This window comes from Lacerta agilis, chromosome 10 (genome assembly GCF_009819535.1).
Source record: "Lacerta agilis isolate rLacAgi1 chromosome 10, rLacAgi1.pri, whole genome shotgun sequence".
Classification (NCBI taxonomy): Eukaryota; Metazoa; Chordata; class Lepidosauria; order Squamata; family Lacertidae; genus Lacerta; species Lacerta agilis.
Window position 1 is genome coordinate 21,950,484 of NC_046321.1, and position 18,103 is coordinate 21,968,586.

The 18,103-nt window shown below is 42.4% G+C and overlaps 1 protein-coding gene across 3 annotated transcripts in view; it reads left to right on the plus strand.

Annotated features, from left to right (window-relative positions):
• Positions 1-18,103, plus strand: part of CHPT1 (choline phosphotransferase 1) — a 20,124-nt gene continuing 2,021 nt past the window's right edge. Inside the window, exons 1-9 of one of the 3 annotated variants that reach the window (XM_033161483.1) lie at positions 1-255; positions 8,678-8,825; positions 9,993-10,134; positions 10,669-10,753; positions 12,956-13,087; positions 14,210-14,368; positions 15,217-15,342; positions 16,264-16,374; positions 16,673-16,751. In XM_033161483.1, the coding sequence (XP_033017374.1) occupies positions 19-255; positions 8,678-8,825; positions 9,993-10,134; positions 10,669-10,753; positions 12,956-13,087; positions 14,210-14,368; positions 15,217-15,342; positions 16,264-16,374; positions 16,673-16,714 (1,182 nt within the window). In that variant the 5' untranslated portion in view covers positions 1-18 and the 3' untranslated portion in view covers positions 16,715-16,751. Of the gene's footprint in view, positions 256-8,677; positions 8,826-9,992; positions 10,135-10,668; positions 10,754-12,955; positions 13,088-14,209; positions 14,369-15,216; positions 15,343-16,263; positions 16,375-16,672; positions 16,970-18,103 lie in introns of those variants that run through there. The other 2 variants (XM_033161482.1, XM_033161481.1) reach the window with 2 other exon arrangements.

The window sequence follows — 18,103 nt, forward strand, 5'->3', positions numbered from 1 at the left end:
TGGGACCGGGGAGCCACCATGGCGCTGCTGCTGCCGGAGCCTCTGAGCGCGGCGCAGCTGCGGCGCCTGGAGCAGCACCGCTACAACGCGTCCGGGCGCTCGCTGCTGGAGCCGCCGCTGCAGCTCTATTGGGCCTGGCTGGTGGAGCGCACGCCGGCCTGGCTGGCTCCCAACGCCATCACCCTGGGCGGCCTCGTCTTCAACCTGCTGCCCACGCTCGCGCTCATCGCCTACTGCCCCAGCGCCCACGAAGAGGTAGGAGCAGCCCGCCGCGGCCGCGCGCCCTCGCCATATGCTCGCCTCCTCCTCGGCTTCCCCCTCAGCCCCCCCCCACCGGTGGGAAGACGAAGACCGAGGAGGGGGGCGGGCTAACCGTCGAGGGATGGGGCGGGCCTGGCCTGGCTGGGGAGCCGGGAGGGGCTAAACTTGGGGAGAGACGAAGCAGCCTTGAGCAGCGGCTGCCAATGGAAAACAAACGAGCAGTCTTCGGGACGCTGAGTTGTGAGGAAACGCGGCGCGGGAGGAAGCAGCCTGCCGCGTCGATAGGACTGGCGCCTGGTTGTGTGTTGGGCTCTTCCGTGAACTGGAGCCCATTTCAGGACTAGGTGGGAAGGGGGCTTGTGTCGTCCATGGATGTGTATGTCGCACAACTACTTCTGCCTGTCTTCAAGGGGCCACAACATTCGCCTTCCCGTCCTTATCTTGCAACGCAAAATAAAGTAGAATTCGAAGTGGTTCGAGAGAGGCTTCGCTTTCCACGATGTTAGGCACATATGGCCAAACAGGGTTGGTGGTGCGCAAGCCTGCAGAATCTGTTTACAGGAGGCCACAGTGGGATGAGCTCAGCAGCAGGGTGGTTCCTCTTTCAAGAAGGGCTTTCAGTTTTCTGAAAGAAAGGAAAAGAACCTTTTGGCTGTGGCCAGTCATTTAGGGCTTTCCCTCAAGTAAGTTACTGTATATACTTGAGTATAAGCCTAGTTTTTCAGCACATTTTTTGTGCTGAAAAAGCTGCTCTCGGCTTATACTCGAGTGAGGCAGGCGGTGGGGGTGGTGAGAAAGAAGCCCTTTCTCTCCACTCGTGCCACCGTCGCCCACTCACCCCAGTCAACCATTCCTTAAGAAGCGTACAAGAATGGCAGTTCTTTACGCTCCCCAGGCAGCTTGTTCCATTCCTGAACTGCTCACATAAATGCAAACTTTAGACCCCAGAAGACAGAAAGCCTATGAGTTAAGGAAGTATTAAAACCCCACAGGTGCTCATTTTCCCTGGCTCCTGCTTAAACAGGACAGGATCCCAGCCTTCTCTGTATAACACAAGGGAACATTGCGCTGTGGGTTAAACCACAGAGCCCTAGGGCTTGCCGATCAGAAGAATGGCGGTTCGAATCCCCACGACAGGGTGAGCTCCACAGCGGCAAAGGAGGAAGAGAAAGGAGCAGCCCAAAGGGCTGCTTTCGGGCTGCTCGTTCCTCCTCCTCCTCCACAGCAGCAAAGGTGAACCGGCTTATACTCGAGTCAATAAACTTTCCCAGGTTTTTGTGGGAAAATTGGGTGCCTCGGCTTATATTCGGGTCGGCTTATACTCGAGTATATGCGGTAGTTTGCAGGGGAGCCCTTTCAGAAATGCCTAGAGTTGAGGTGGGGTTACAGGGCTGTGGGGTGCCTTTAAAAAAAAAAAACCACCCGGAGATAGATGTGGAGCAGGATCCTATCTGATTATGAATGAATTTAGGTTTAGTGTAGACTTCACCAACCTAGTGCTCTTCTGAAGTTCTGGACCTTGGCAGGTGAGAGTTATACTCCAAAACAAGTTGGGGAAAGTTTACAGCTTTCATGTGTGATGAGTTGTGGGTATGAGATCAATGCAGATGCTTGTTAGGTGGCAACCAGACCTCTTCCCTCCTTGTGCTGGAGACCTTACACCTGGAGCCATGTGTAAATGACTTCTGTAAATTCTCCCATCTATCTGTGAGCACAAAAACTGAGCACAAGAACCATTTCATGAAATTTATTCAGGTGGCAGGAGTCATTATCCCAACTCAGGCATAGGCAACCTTCGGCTCTCCAGATGTTTTGGACTACAATTCCCATCATCCCTGACCACTGGTCCTGTTAGCTAGGGATCATGGGAGTTGTAGGCCAAAACATCTGGAGAGCCGAAGGTTGCCTATGCCTGTCCCAACTGTTAATTGGGGGTGAGCCTAGCATTAGCAATATCAGGAAAATAGCTGTTTCCTTTTTGCATCTTCCACAGTGCCCTAGACTAGGCATGTCCAAAAGGGAGATCATGATCTACCGGTAGATCACCGGACATCTGCAATAGATCAGCGGTAGATCATTTGCTCCCCCAAAAGAAGCTGAACAACTGTGGCTCCTCTAAAAAAGCTCAACATTTTACCTCCTCCCTGAAAAAACAACTTTTGACTTGAACCCCAAAAAAGGGATCATTGCCAGTTTTTAACTCTGTGAGTAGATCACAGTCTCTTAGGAGTTGGCCACCCCTGCCCTAGACCAAGCATTGTTCTGGGGAATGGAAAAGTCAGTAGCCACCCAAAATAGTGGAAGGTATTCTGAGGAAGTTCTGTACAGAAGCCAACTTTTTCTAGGGAGATGGGTGGAGAAAAGAAAAATGCTATAAACTTTCTAGAGAATCCAGCTCAACTCTAGCTTCACTCCTCCTTCACCCCCCTGCAATTGCTCAGATAATGTGATTTGTGTACTTGAGTTGTCGAGAGTGAGCTCTTGTGCCAAAAGCTAATGTGCCTGTTTCCTGGGCGTCACGGGACTCTTCATGCCTATCACACTGTGTGGAATGTCACTGTGCAAGTATCTTGAGTACATGCTGAAGAGTGTGCCACACTGATGAAAGTAGACTCTCTGCTTTGCATAAGTTCCCATAATGTGTCTCTGGTTCTCCGTTAACGTCACTGATGGGGGTGGTGGTGGAGGAGGATGTTTACTGAAACTACACTTCAGACGCCCCTTCCTCCTACTGATATTTGCCAGTGAGTTCCTGTAACATCACAAGTGCCAAACGACACAACTCCTCCTCACCTCATGTCTGTGCTATTTTGTGAGTTTTTAATTTGTATTTCCTGATCTATTTATTTAAAAGTAATCTTTCTGGATATGCTGTTGCAGTGCTTATCCAACAGTTAGTTTCTCCTCCTGTTCTCTTGCTCCCCACCCCCCAACTTTCTGCAACTCCTTTCTCAACCACCTCCCCCCCCCCCCAAGCTTCTTGCTGGAAGCTGATTCCCCTACTGTTCAAAAAAGAAATAAAAAGCTGAAAACAGCAGCAAAACTGTTTTCCTTGCTGAGAAACTCTAATCCCAACACTCAGCTGATGGTGGGTAAGGAATTGCACTGCTATTGGGGCAATCAAAGCCTTTGCGCATATAGTACGGAGAATATTGTGGCTGAAGTGAGAAGGGTCTTATGGCACCATAAAGACTAGCAGATCTATTGTGGTATAACCTTTCAGTGTGGTTGCTAGTCTTCAAGGCACCATAAGACTTTTGGGTCTGTTGCAGCATAAACAAGCACAGCCACCCCCTGGAAGAGGAGAAGACTGCAACCTTGATAATCAGTTGGCATTGCTTCTGTGTAAAAAGAGAAAATGGTTGTGTCTTCCATTTCTAGTTGAAGTCAAATTTAGATAGGAGAACCTTATTTACATTAAAAGCAGTTCATCAGTTGTACCTGTTCCCTGGTGGGCTCCTCCTTACTGGAGATATTTCCTGTACCAAGCTAGGGGGGTTGGACTAGATGGCTATGGTTCTGTGAGAAGAGTGGGAGAAATATGAATTGGGAATACAGTGGTACCTCGGGTTACGTACCCAATCCGTTCCGGGGTGCCGTTCGCACCCTGAAAAGTATGGAACCCGAGCGTCCATTTTGCGCATGCACAAAGTGCGACATCTCGCTTCTGCGCATGTGCGAAATGGGCAGAACGCTTCTGCGCATGCACAGACCGTGCTGAGATGTTGAGAAGTGTCCACGCGCCGCAAAACACTTCCCAGGTTACCGGAGTACGTAACCCGAAAATACGTAAGCCGAAGCGAACGTAACCCGAGGTAAGTAAAGGTAAAGGGACCCCTGACCATCAGGTCCAGTAGGGAAGTTCAGTTTCTGTCTTTAGGAGGATTAGCTAGTGCTCAGTTGGCTGAAGTGCTCTGAGGACTAGACAGCCTGTCAGTAAACATTTGCATCATGATATTCTGCTTGGTTTGGTTTGGTCTGGTCTGGTCTACACAGGATTAAAAACATGCAAGAACACCCCTTGAGGCCAGAATTAGCTTGGAACAGTCACATTCTGTGGGTGACAAATGGATATAATCACCTAAACATTTTACTTCCTCAACAAATGGGAACTGGGGAAGAGACAGATAAAGATTCAACCAATGTTTTTAAAAGAACCTGCTCTTTGTGCAGCTTCTTCTGTTGTTTACACCAAGCTTTAACTGTGCTCAGAATTATGCACAGACCTGGGTTTAGAAGAGGTCAACAAACCACCGCTAACAAAAGTATTTGACAGAAGTGTTACAGAAATTGGTTTGTCCTCCCTCTCCCTTAAGTCACTGCACTGGCAGGAAATTTATGTATGCAACGCCATCCAGATACAGACCAACAGTGTTGAAAAAGCCAATAAAATGTTGAGCTGTTGATAAAAATACCACCTCCCCACCAAAATGTGAATACATTCCCTGGTGCAGCAATAAAACTGCTAGCACATTTGCAAAGCTAAGCAGGATCCTGTATGGTTTCAAATCACATTGGGGGGGGGGCATGTGTTGAGATTCCGGAATTGTAGGAGATTGTATTAGATGACCCTCAGGGTTCCTTCAAATTCTATGATTCCTCCCTCAAAACAGCTGAAGTTAAGCAGGTTAAGGCTGTAATCCTTCACACAGTGTGGGATGTGAGCCTAATTATGTCTACTGTGAAGTAAACCATACTTCACAGACTTATTGGGACTTACTGGTACTAAATTCTGGGTAGGGTTACAGCTTTTAGTTGGGACCATGTCCCAAGAACTTGAGGCCTTCTGCATGTTCTGTTGGTTTCAATATGAGAGAACTGGGCATGTGCTTAATTAAAAGTGTATATTTTTATATGGATTGTGTCTTTAAGGTTTTAGTTTATGCTGCTAGTGCAGGCTTCGCCAACCTGTTGCATTCCAGATTTTTGGATTGCAGTTCTCTGCAGTGCTAGCTTGGGGAAGTGCCAAGCTAGCAAACGCAGTGCTGGGAATTCTCCCAACAGTTTCACTTTTAATATTGCATCACTTTCACTTTCTCCTGCATTAATCATGTTTTGCAATTTGCAAGCAGTATCAGGGAGTGAAAATTGCCGTTGTGAGTTTGGAGTCTTTACAGTTGGGGTTAGCTAAGGCTGAACTTGTTTGTGCATTGTTTGTGCTTCTTTGGCTACTTCTGTAATTTGTAAGCATAGTAAAGCAGGTCATCCCCAGCCTCTTTCCCCTGTTGCTTGCATTTTGCTCTTTTCCTGGTTTCAGCATTATCATTACATTCTTACCCACTCCCCGAAATTTCTGGAGCTTGCAGAAATTGCATTCTTTCCTTCTACCCCACACGTTTCCCATGCAGTGCACACCTCCAAACTTGTTTCTGTATGTGTTTCTAGACATCTTCTTTGATTTGTTAGAACTAACAAGAAAATGGGAATCTTGGAGGCCGAAGGCATCCATGTTGAGACTGTAACAGTGGAAATTATTGCAACAGAATCAGTACTTGAGAACATTCTGCTAATCTGCCCTTCCACTTGTGCTAGCTACCAGATGGCAGAACAAGACCTCCGTCTCAGAAGAGGTAGCACTTGTTAGTACCATGTGGATGTGACCATGCAGCAGCTTTCATGTTTGCAAAAGGTGTGTGCTGTTGGAGGTGTAGCCTGATCAGAGGACTAAAGAATATTAGGCTAAGAGAAGCTGTAACAGTTACAGTGGTACCTCGGGTTAAGAATTTATTCGTTCCGGAGGTCCGTTCTTAACCTGAAACTGTTCTTAACCTGAAGCACCACTTTAGGTAATGGGGCCAGAGCACAATTTGTGTTGTTATCCTGAAGCAAAGTTCTTAACCTGAAGCGTTATTTCTGGGTTAGCGGAGTCTGTAACCTGAAGCGTCTGTAACAGGGGTCAGCAAACTTTTTCAGCAGGGGGCTGGTCCACTGTCCCTCAGACCTTGTGGGGGGCCGGACTATATTTTGGAAAAAAAATGAACGAATTCCTATGCCCCACAAATAACCCAGAGATGCATTTTAAATAAAAGCACACATTCTACTCTTGTAAAAACACCAGGCAGGCCCCACAAATAACCCAGAGATGCATTTTAAATGAAAGGACACATTCTACTCATGTAAAAACACGCTGATTCCCGGACTGTCCCCGGGCCGCATTTAGAAGGCGATTGGGCTGCATCCGGCCCCCTGATCTGTAACCTGAGGTACCAGTGTATTTGTCTTCAGCTGTGAGCTTGTTTTAACCAACCTTAACCAACCAACTTGGTTCTTTTTATCTTCACCTGCCCTATTTGTTCTGCTTCTGTCCTTAATATTATTTTACTGGTGTTTCTCATATGCAAGGCAGGAAAAAGAGCACACAAACTCCGGGGTTTGAGTGTACACATCTTGTTGGTAGCTGGACTTTGAATACTCCAGGTGTTGTTTCAGTGGTATCACAGGTGCATTATGTGGAGAAAGTTCCAGGTTCAGTCTCCGGCATATCTGCATAGGGGTGAGAAAGGCTCCTGGCTAAATCCATGGAGAGCTGCTGCTGGCCAATGTTGTCTATATTGAACTACGTGGACCGATGGCCTGACTCGGTATATAGAAAATTATTGTGTGTCTGAAATGTTTCCAGACATGGCGGCTTGCATTCCCACTGGGCTTGCTTTGAAGTATTTTCAAGCCCATTTCCCCTGTAGGTCCAGTTACTTTAGGATGAAAGTTGAGAGAGAGACATTAGTGGATTGCAATAGGATGGTTATATATAGAAAGCCTTTTTTGCTGCTGGAAGGGTGTGCAAGGTAACTGATAGCTTAGAAAGGGGAGCAGGTGAAATGTGAGAAACTGCGTTCTCCATAAATGCAGAATGAAACTTACTTTCTAGAAAACCTAGCACCTTTAAACTCCCCCCACCCCTGTTGTTCATAATTGTCAACTCTTCTGGGAGTAATTATACTTAAATATAATGTGTGGTTTCATTACTTACTAAGAATATGCCTAAGATCAGCATGTAATGAATCAGTTGCTGGTTGTGACCTTTGAGGTCACACCTCTTTAATTACAGCAGAGATGTGATCTAAGTATTAAAGGCTTCCCACTCTGTCTGCTGTTCAGCAGGGCACACTGCCTATTGTAGTACAGGCTTCCCATCCCCCACCCCACATTTGGGTAAGTGTTATGCTTTAATCGATAGGAGAGGATAGAAATGGCCCCATCCCGTTTTTTTTAAAAAATAGGATTTAATTTCTGCATCCCATGTGTCGAAGATGCCAGTACATCTTGCTAGGTTTGTCTGCTGTAGTAGTTCCACAAGATAATTGTGTTTCGTGTGCGTATTCACACCTTTCTTTTCTGAGCCTTGCAGTTTTGTATCCAGTTCTACACCTGAACCTTGAATAGCAGGGAAGCTTTCCCCAGTCCATTTTCCTCCTTCAGTTCCCATCAGCCTCAGCCACGATGGGCAGTAGTCGGGGATGATGGGAGATCTACCATACTTTTCCATGTATAAGACTCCCCCATGTATAAGACGCCCCCTGTTTGGGGGGACTCAATTTTAAGAAAATGGGTCTCAGAGATGGCTCAGAGTTGTACAGCTTTTTTGGGGGAGGGAATTGTCAGAAATCACTCACCCATAGCACCGACACTGACAATTGCCAGCTGCCGCCAATCCACCAACCACTTGCCACAGTGACAGCCAATCGCCAACAGACCCTTCCCCAGCAGAAAATCACTAACCCGACTGAGAAAAGCTGTCCGCTGACAATCGCACATGTCCCAGAACAGCAGCCGCCAATCGTGGCAGCGGCAACCAATCCACAGCAGTACTTGCTGCTGTTATATTCAGTAGTGGGTTTGCCTTTGTGGCAAGCTCTGTCACATACTGTTACTGAGAGTTGGGGGACCCTTTGGAAAAAGAATGGGGTATATAACACAGAGGAGTTTAGTAGATAATGGGGATCAATTAAAATCAGGAACCCCAATTTGCACTAGCAGAAGCCCTTCCTACCAAGCCAAGGCTACCATGGGATAGAGCTCTGAGTGGCAAACAAAGGGTGACTTCTAAATGTACGTTCTGGATTCAAGTTTTTTAAAAAAGACAAATGTTTCTTAACAGGTGAGTCAATATAGGTTTCAACAGGCCAAGTGCACATTAATCCGCTGGATGGTTCAATTGTACAATAAATGACATTTCAAAGGCAGCCTTCCAGGTCTGCTTGACCTCGTGTGTTGTGCAAAGTGCAGTAGGGTAGGAAAGTGTGGGTGGGTGACCTTCGAAGAAATTATATTGTGTGGACTTTTTAAACGGAACTGTACAACGAGTGGCAAACAGATAAGGAAAGCAATAGACTCCTACTATACAACTGTTAATATACTCCCCATATGTTGCAGCAGTTGCCTAATAGCACGGAATTCTCCTGTGTGTTTGTTTCAGGCTCCTCCTTGGGTGTTCCTCTCATGTGCATTAGGACTATTTGCTTACCAGTCACTGGATGCTATTGATGGGAAGCAAGCCAGAAGAACCAATAGCAGCTCTCCTTTGGGAGAACTCTTCGACCATGGCTGTGACTCTATTTCTACAGGTAATTAATTTTTATTTGTTTTTCCCCCCAAAAAAACTTTTTTGTGTTAAGACTCTCAGGACTGTCAGGCAGAATATGACAACAATAGATATTTTGCATATATTGCTGCATATCAGAATAATTTCAAGAATGTTTATGCATTGCTTGGGTTTAAATTATGATGCTCTTGGTGAATTTGATATTTAGGTATACTTCTATACAGCTTAGCTTCAAAGAAGCCCCACACCCAATAAAAGTAAATATTTTTGAATAGATAGGTGGTGCAATGGGTCAGTGTGTATTCCAGTTAACCGGAAGGTTGGTGATTTGAACCCATCCAGGGACGGCTGTGGGCAGGATTCCTGCGCTGCCGGGGGTTGGAGTAGATGACCCTCGGCGGTATCTTCCAACTCTTCCAATTCTATGATTCTAAGAGCAAATAGTGTAGTTTCTTCCAAGTGTCCTGTTTGGCATTTTTCTTACAACCATGTCTCAAGAAATAGAGCACAGACCATAAAAATAGGGAATTAAAAAAAACAAAAACAATTTGCATGTTATGGCTCCATACAAGAGATTTTGTGCCAGGAATGTGATGTTGACCTACACCACAGTAGCTAACCTGTGGTCTTCCAGATGTTGGATGACAGTTTCCATCATCCCTCACTATTGGCCATGCCAGCAAGGGATGGTGGGATCTGGAGTCAAACAGTACATTGAGTGCCATGGGTTAAGGATGCCACCCCCTGACATGGACTTCCTCTACCTGATGGGCAATCTATGAAGCAAGAACCTTGCAAATGTTTCTGGCCTATGCCTATTTCACCACAAGTATGACCCATTTTACTGCACCACCACAAACTCTGTTACAAGCAAACACTCAAAACTATTTACAGTGATACCTCTAGTTACGAACTTAATTCGTTCCGGAGGACTGTTCTTCACCTGAAACTGTTCTTAACTAGAGGCATGCTTTCGCTAATGGGGCCTCTTGCTGCCGCTGCGCCACCGGCACACGATTTCCGTTCTCATCCTGGGGCAAAGTTCTCAACTCGAGGCAACTCTTCCAGGTTAGCGGAGTTTGTAGCCTGAAGCATTTGTAACCTGAGGTGTTTGTAACTCGAGGTACCACTGTAGATACCATTCTTCAAATAACTGTGATAACTAACGGAAGCTAATTGGACTTTTCAGTTTTCATTGGTATTGGAGCCTGCTTAGCAGTTCGGCTAGGAACAAATCCAGACTGGCTGTTCTTCTGTTGCTTTGTTGGAATGTTCCTGTTTTATTGTGCTCACTGGCAAACCTATGTTTGTGGCATGCTAAAGTTTGGCAAGTAAGTGGCTATTTGGATAATCTGCTCTGTGACTGACATTTGAAATATATTTGCCATGATGTTTCAACTGGGGTGGTAGAATTTAACCTAGATCCAACAAGATTTCCCTCCCCTGCAGCCCTCATCGTTGCTTATTTCTTTTTGCAGGGTAGGGGAATCTGGCAGTTTGAGATTTAGTATATTAATTAGCTTTTCCATAAGGGGTTTCCTTGTACATTTAAAATTCTGAAAAGGCTAAACCTATTGCATGACAGAGAAATTCAGATAGTTTGGTGAAAAAAAAATGCTGCTTAGTTACTTTCTGTTGTATTGACTAGCAAAGCATATACTTTGTACACTGAAATTTAATTACCAAAACCTTTTGATAAAAACTCCCAGAAATTGACTTTTATATCCAACAAATAATTGAATCACTTGAAGTGGTTAACATTTGTCTTGGGCACACAACTGCTTTGATTAATCTTAATATTTAGTAAGCTATTCCCTATCAAGTAGTCATTGTTGTGGATCAACTTTATTTTTCTTTTATTATAGAGTCGATGTAACTGAAGTACAGATAGCCGTAATTATACTCTTTTTGATATCTGCATTTGGTGGAACAACAGTGTGGGACACTAAGGTAACTGTATATAACTATCAGGTTGAAAGCTTGTAAATTAAACATTCCTGTATGGTTCCTGTTTAGCAGCTTCCTCTAATCCTTTGTATCTCTCCTTTGCCACATTTTGTTAAACATTGATTTTATTTTGCTTAAAAAAAAAAATGCCCTGGCTCAATTATATGTTTACCTAGGATGCCTTTTCCCAATGTAGTTCCACTTGCTCGGTCATCTGAACTGTTGTGATGTGCTGTCCTATGCATGAGTTTAGAACTACAGAGGAAAAAGACCCCATCTGCCATATGTGATATTTACGTTAAATTACTCAGATCATTTAAATACATAAATGTTCTGCACAGAGAATTGAATTTCATATTATTCTCAGTGCTGTACTCCCTTCTATAAAAGTTGACCTAACTGGCAAAATTCTGGCACTTAACACTTTTGTAATTGTGGGCTGAGTCGCAATAAGCCTGGGGTCACTGGGGTAGAGGCGTAGGAAGCAATAAATAACAACCTTTTGGGATCTAAATGGCCACAGCTTTACTGATTACAGATGTAAGAAGACTTTGGCTTAGGCATTGGGTATGTATCCTGGAATAGCCAACTCAGTTGAGGCACATCAGATATAGGCAACCCCTCCAGGCCCATTAGCCCCCGTCTGGGCATACGGACAGAATCCTTCCCCTTGGGACTGTTTTACCAGGGTACCCTACTACTTTTATCTGGAGGAGAATAGACTGATTAGACTAAGGATCCAACTTTTTTTTTCTGCCAGCAATCTGTGACAATTGCTGGGAGGTAATGGAAACCCCTAGACCAGTCCAATAGGCCTGTAGGAAAATTCCTTCCAGGGGCCAAATATGGCGACCAAGAGATTCCTCAGCAAGCTGATACACACACACACACACACACACACACACCACAACTTCAGGCAGGGCCAAATTTATCCAGGGTGGGGTGTCCAGTGCTGACTGCACTGCTGGGAGGCGGTGCAGTCAGCTTTCATGATTTGGAGACACACCCGAGTAGAAACAGGCTTACCCAGTTCCACCTCCAATTTCCCACCCCATAGTATCGCCTCTTATTGGCCAATTTAAATTAGAAAGAAGTAGGGGAGTCCTGTCACTTCCTGTAGCTTACTGGGGTTGACGACACCAGCCATCCACACGGGAGGTTTTTGTCTGTCCCCAGCTTGGCCATGGCGACACCAGGCTGCAACTGCCGCTGCTGTCAAGAACGGCAAGGTCCTGCTGAATTTGTCATAAGGCAGCAGAATGCATGTTCCGTACCTTAGCAAAACGTCAGAGCAAATTTATACTACCCCTGATTTCAAGAATGCATTGTTTATGTCTGTATTGTAGAACACAGAATTGCAGACAACCAGCATGCACGCAGTAGCATCTGAAGAATCATAACCCCTGTAATGACATACATTGGGGTTGGTTTTCTGTTGCCGTGATCCATGTAGTTAAGCTTAATGTGGCCACAATTCTTTAGCTGCTTGGAAATCCAAGAAATTGGATGAATGGTAAAGTTAGGTGTGAATTGCATGGTAAGAGATTGTTGAAAATCGGCACTGGGCACCACACTGCAAGCTTTTAAACAGCTACAGCAGAGCTCCCAGCTGTCTGAGTCCACTCTTGGAAGCGATTCAATATTCTGGCATGTCACTATATCTACTAAAATTTATTTTTATTTTGAAATGCTTGCTCTCTTCTCAAATGACTGTAAGCAACTCTTCTTTTTAATCCTTTGCTGCATCTTGGAAGTTTCCTTCAAACTACAATTGAATAAGAAAGGTAAATACTCATTCTAAAGGTCTATTAGCTGGAGAGTATCGGTAATGCAATTTCATAGCAAGATATAACAAAACAGGCAGATGGTGTTTGCATTTCCTGTGGTGCTACTGCTGTTTCGATCAGTGAACTGGGAAGAACTATCCATTTTTCAGAAATACAAGTATAAAAGCTAGAAAGCTGATACATGTTGTTTATAGATGTTAGTAGCAACATGCCTGTCTGAATTTAAAACATTTATGTAACCTTTGGGTTCCTAGCAAAATTAAATTACATTTTATTTTACTACCATGACTATGCTCTTCATTTGATTTCTTTCTTAAAAATGAAGAAAATGGATAGTTCAAAAGAATTGCTAAAATGTTTCAATAATGGCAGAAAGACATTAATCTATCTTAAAATCTTCTACATTTTTTCCTGCAAGCTTCCTGTGCTGGATCTAAGACTGAAGATGATTCCTGTTGCTGGAATAGTGGGTGGAGCAATATTTTCCAGTTACAGTTATTTCAGAGTAATATTTGGAGGTGGTGTGGGGAAGAATGGCTCTACAATAGCAGTAAGTGTTCTTAAACAAACAAGCTAAATGTTTGATACACAAAGTTTCCTTTACCTTACTGTGATGTTTTATATAAACAGCTTTGCTGTGTGCTTAATTTAGCAAGTCTTATTCTGTATCTAGGATTAAACATCCATTGTAATAATATAAATATTACTATCTACCCTTGCACTATCCAAGAAACAAAGCTGTTTTAACAGCTTTAAATCTTTGAAGATTATATAGTGCAGTTATGTAGAGTTTCAGGACTGAATTGTTTTTCAGTTATGTTAAGTGCCTTGGGTACTGTTCACTCCTGCTGGCTAAAGGCTCTCAAATACCAGATTTGTTGCAAAACCATTTTCTAACTTCAGCCAATACTCCAGGTATGACCCTTCTGGCAAAATCAGACCTCTCTGTGATTGTTGCCTGTAGTTTAGACTACCATAACCCACTCCACATGGAACTGCCTTTAAAAAGTGTTTGGGAATTTAAACAGGCTATTGACTGGGGTTAGGCGATAGAACATATCATTCCTCTCTTGTTCAGTTTGAACTGGCTACTTGTTTGTTTCTGGAACAAACGTGGCCCTTTTGACTCCTTAGAGACATGTCTTTAGGACTCACCCTATACTTTTGATTGGATTATTTTAAACTTATGTTAATGTTGTATATTTACGCTGTTGTAACCTGCTCTGGGATGTAAAGGCCAGGTGAGAATCTAATTAGATGTAGTAGTAGTCCTAAATCGCTTGAGACGCAAGTACATTCAGGACCACTTCCTTATGTATGTCCTTCCCACCTGCTGGTTTCATCATCTGAATTTTTCCTCCAGGGCACCTACTCTGTGGAATGCCCTGCTGAAGGAGGTTCACCAGTCTCTCATACTTTATTGTTAGCTGTTTGGCCAAAACCTGGCTGTTCAGGCAGCTTTAGTTAATTTTCCTTAGATTTTGTTATTTTAGTGTGATTGGCTCCATGGATGTTTCATTGTTGTACGTTGGCTTCTGATGTATGCTTGCGCTTTTTACATTGGATTTTTGTTCTGATGGTGTGAGCTGACTTGAACTCATGGTGTGTGTGGTATGTGAGAATGGGATACAAGTTACACAATTAATATAATTTAATTATTTGTGCATTTCAGGGAACAAGTGTTCTGTCACCAGGCCTTCATATAGGGTTGATTATTACTTTGGCAATAATGATCTATAAAAAATCTACAACACAACTATTTGAAAAGCACCCTTGCCTCTATGTCTTAACATTTGGATTTGTGAGTGCCAAAATCACACAAAAGTTGGTGGTAAGGAATTTCTAACATTGTTTTGTGCATTTATTAAGATGATGTATTAATGCATGTGAAGCATTGTAAATGTTCTAATGCTAAGCCGTTATCTATTAATAAAAAATGAAAATGAGCACCATACAGTTTATTCAGTCTAAAGAGCACAGAATGACAAAATGGTATCTTAATTTTAATGTGATTCAACATTTGTTGCAAGATCAGGTAATCATTACACATAATTTCTTTGCTGATGCCATTTTCAATATAGGCAATTGCTGACATGGAGCTCCAGCTCTGACCTTAAGGCTGCAGTCCTGTACTAATAAGGAGTAAGACTCATTGGACAGAGATTAACTTCAAAATAAACATGGACAGAATTGTACTGCAAGTTCTTTTGCAAAACATATTAGATGATAGCCAACATTGCATAGATGAAAATCTGCTTGTGCAGAAGGATGTCCCCTTGCTCTCCCCATCCCGTGGCCTCTAAATCTACTGCGGCGGGTACCCCAATCCTCTGGAGCATATTTGAGAGCACGTGGAAGGAAAAGGACCATTCCACTCAATAGAAATATGCTTCAATTAATGACAGACACCAATTTAATTACCAGTTACCCATTACAGCTAATATTCTGCCCTGAGCATTCCTTATGTCTAAGTCTTTATAGTTCTCTTAAATGTTTGTAATTAAGAAGAAACCACATGTGTGGAAACAAAACATCTCCTTAATCATTGTTGTTTATAAATTTATTTGAATCCTTGAATATTTAGGTGGGTTCAGGTACTGACTTAAGAGATGAACAAATTGTGTTGTGCTAAAATAGGTTCTAAACATCTTAGTAACTAAATCTAATCTTTGTTCATAGATTGCACACATGACCAAAAGTGAAATCTTCCTACAAGATACTGCATTTATTGGGCCTGGCCTCTTGTTCCTAGACCAGTACTTCAACAGTTTTATCGATGAATATATCATTCTGTGGATAGCACTGGTAAGCAGTTTTCCATAGGCTTCACTAAATTATGGAAAGTGTTTTCTCCTCTCTAGGTGTTTCAATCAGACTCTCCAGCCTTGTATTCCAAATAGATTAAGGCAGCAATCCAGCTGAGAAGTATACCTGCTTTTATTTGTGTTGGACCATGTTCTAGTGGTAAAGTAGAAGTTGAGACCAAGTTTCAATTGGGAGGAACCTCAATCAAATCTTGCTTCTGCCATGAGCCCACTAGGTGACCTTAGAAAAATATTTTCTCAGCTCCTTCTTTGCAATGAGATTCCAATTGCTTATCTTACAGTATGTTTTCAAGAATTGCAAAAAAAATTCATAATTTTTTTTAAAACCTAAAGAGCTGGTTACCAATTTATTACATGCACAGATCTATTCCTTGCACATTTGTGGGTTTTGTTGGATTGAAATTGACTATTAAATTCAGGCTGCTAAAGAAAGTTGCATCATAGGGAAGAAACAAAAATACATGTTTTATTGATTAGATATGATTGCTGGACTACAAACCAGATATCCCCTGTATTTCTTAATTCAGTATTAAATTAGGAGAGGCAGCAGTGACTTTTCTGACCTATTTTCTTCTCCTTTTGCCCACTGTATTCAGGCCAAGAATCCTGGCTGTGTATTATAGTAGGGATGATGATGATAAATCGGTGAATGCACTGGGATGAAACTATAGTTGCTTCATCTTCAGCAGTTAATTTAAATTTCTGCCTTTTGGTGTACATGCATGTAATCTCTGAACTGCAGATCTAACTAGAACTTTTTAACAATTGCAGAATTAAGGTGTATGCTTCTGTTATAACTTTATCTGTGTGCCTTGAAGAGCAAGATAGAATTAAACACAGAATAATTCAATTGTGCAACACGTTTTGATCTTAAGCTCTGAACTTTTTTCTCCCTCTTTAGTTCACATCCTTGATTGATTTACTGAGATACTCCACTGGGTTATGCAAACAGATTGCAGCTCACCTTCACATACACGTCTTCAAAATCTCATCTCATCAAGCTCCTGAACAGGTTCAAAACCATAATGAGTGACTTATAGCTGAAAGCGAAGAGGAGGAGTTGGTTGTGGGTGGGGAAAGTGTTGAATGGTGGAAAATACCCTTTTCAGCAATGCAGTTGTGGAAATTTTCAAAAAGAACTTAAGTGCACGAGAGATAAAATGAAATTAATTATATAATACCAAGTTCCTACAGGCTCTGTTGGGACTTATTGTAATTGTTACTTTGATACCATAGGAGTAGAGGGTCTAAGGAAGTTTTTGCTACAAAGTAGCAAATTACTGTTTAGAAACTTGTTTTGCTCTTTGCAGACAGAAATGCTTGAAAACCTAATGTACTTGGCAGCTAACTGAACTCGTAAGAAACAGCCAAATATGGATTTCTTAGAAGGTAGTGTGATGTTGGTTCATTATATAGGGACAGTAATTGTATAAAATACTGCAAAAATTATCCATTCTACATTTCACTGCTTTTGGAGAAAACTAGTCTTAGTTGAATTTTTTTATATATATTTAAGGGCTTAAACTACTGAGTTGCCACTTGTATCAAAGTCTTAGGAGTGTGTCTTTCATATTAACTATGTTTAAGAGTTTCTGATACTGGTTAAAGGAAAAATAAATAAGCTGAACATCTAATTTATAGTTAAATTCCTTAAAATTATGGCATAATTTATCTTGCAGTAGTGTTTAAATTCTTAAGCATTTAAATTCTTTGCATGAGCAGGGAGAATAATAATTACTTATTTCTTTTGCTTACAGTATAAATAAGAATTTGGCCTGTGGGCAGGATTCAACATTGTTATTGAGCACAGAATGAGGTCTGCTTGCATACCAGCCCCCTCCCCCCATTGCAGTGTAAATCTGCTCTGGAGCCTTGCATGTGGGGGCGGAGGAGCTGGAGGAAAGTCCTGTTGTGTGATTGGATCTCGTTCCCCATGCACATACCCCACTTAGCACTATGTTGAAATCCACCCTGTATTTTTAAAGAAATGAGTGAGTGAGGGATGTTAAGCTGGATAAAACATTCTGCTAATACCAAAACACATACAGCATACCAGTACATTTCCTCCAACAATTTCTTTCTTTACAAAATGCAGTTTTGAGCAGGAATGAGGAAAGGGCTTTTTAACACCCTGTGCCCTTTGGCAGTGTTATTGATTACATTTTTTCTCCCCCCAACCCAAAATAAATTCCTCTCATAGGTACAAAAACCTCTTTAATATACCAGAATGTGAAGTCATTTAAAAATGTAGTAGAATAAGGTCTTCAACATTTCAGGCAACAAGGAAATTTGCATTTTCATTTAGTAAAATTTATCAGTGTTGTCTAGGTATTATATAGCTGTGCTGTTTTTATATGGGATTTAATCATCCTGTCTAGAAACTGTTTTGTTTAGGAAGCAGTTTGTACTGTGATGGTCTCTGGGGGATGACTGTGTGTCTTCCATCACTTTCTTCTAGATGTCATATGCTTTAGTGAGACCAGAAAAATAGAACCACAACTCCCAGTCAAGTCTTTTTGTGTAGCTAAGAGGAAAGAAATATGCAAACCTCAGCTGTGGACAAATGTGTGGTTTTAAATATTTTTACTTAATGCAAAGCCTTCTCAGAAAGTTTTAAACACATAAGTGACATGGGTGGATAGATCTAATGACTGAGCTGATCTCTTTCTACTGGCAACAGACTTGAGTTTGAATTCAGTTATAAATATATGTATTTCAGAAGAACATAAAATAATATGAAC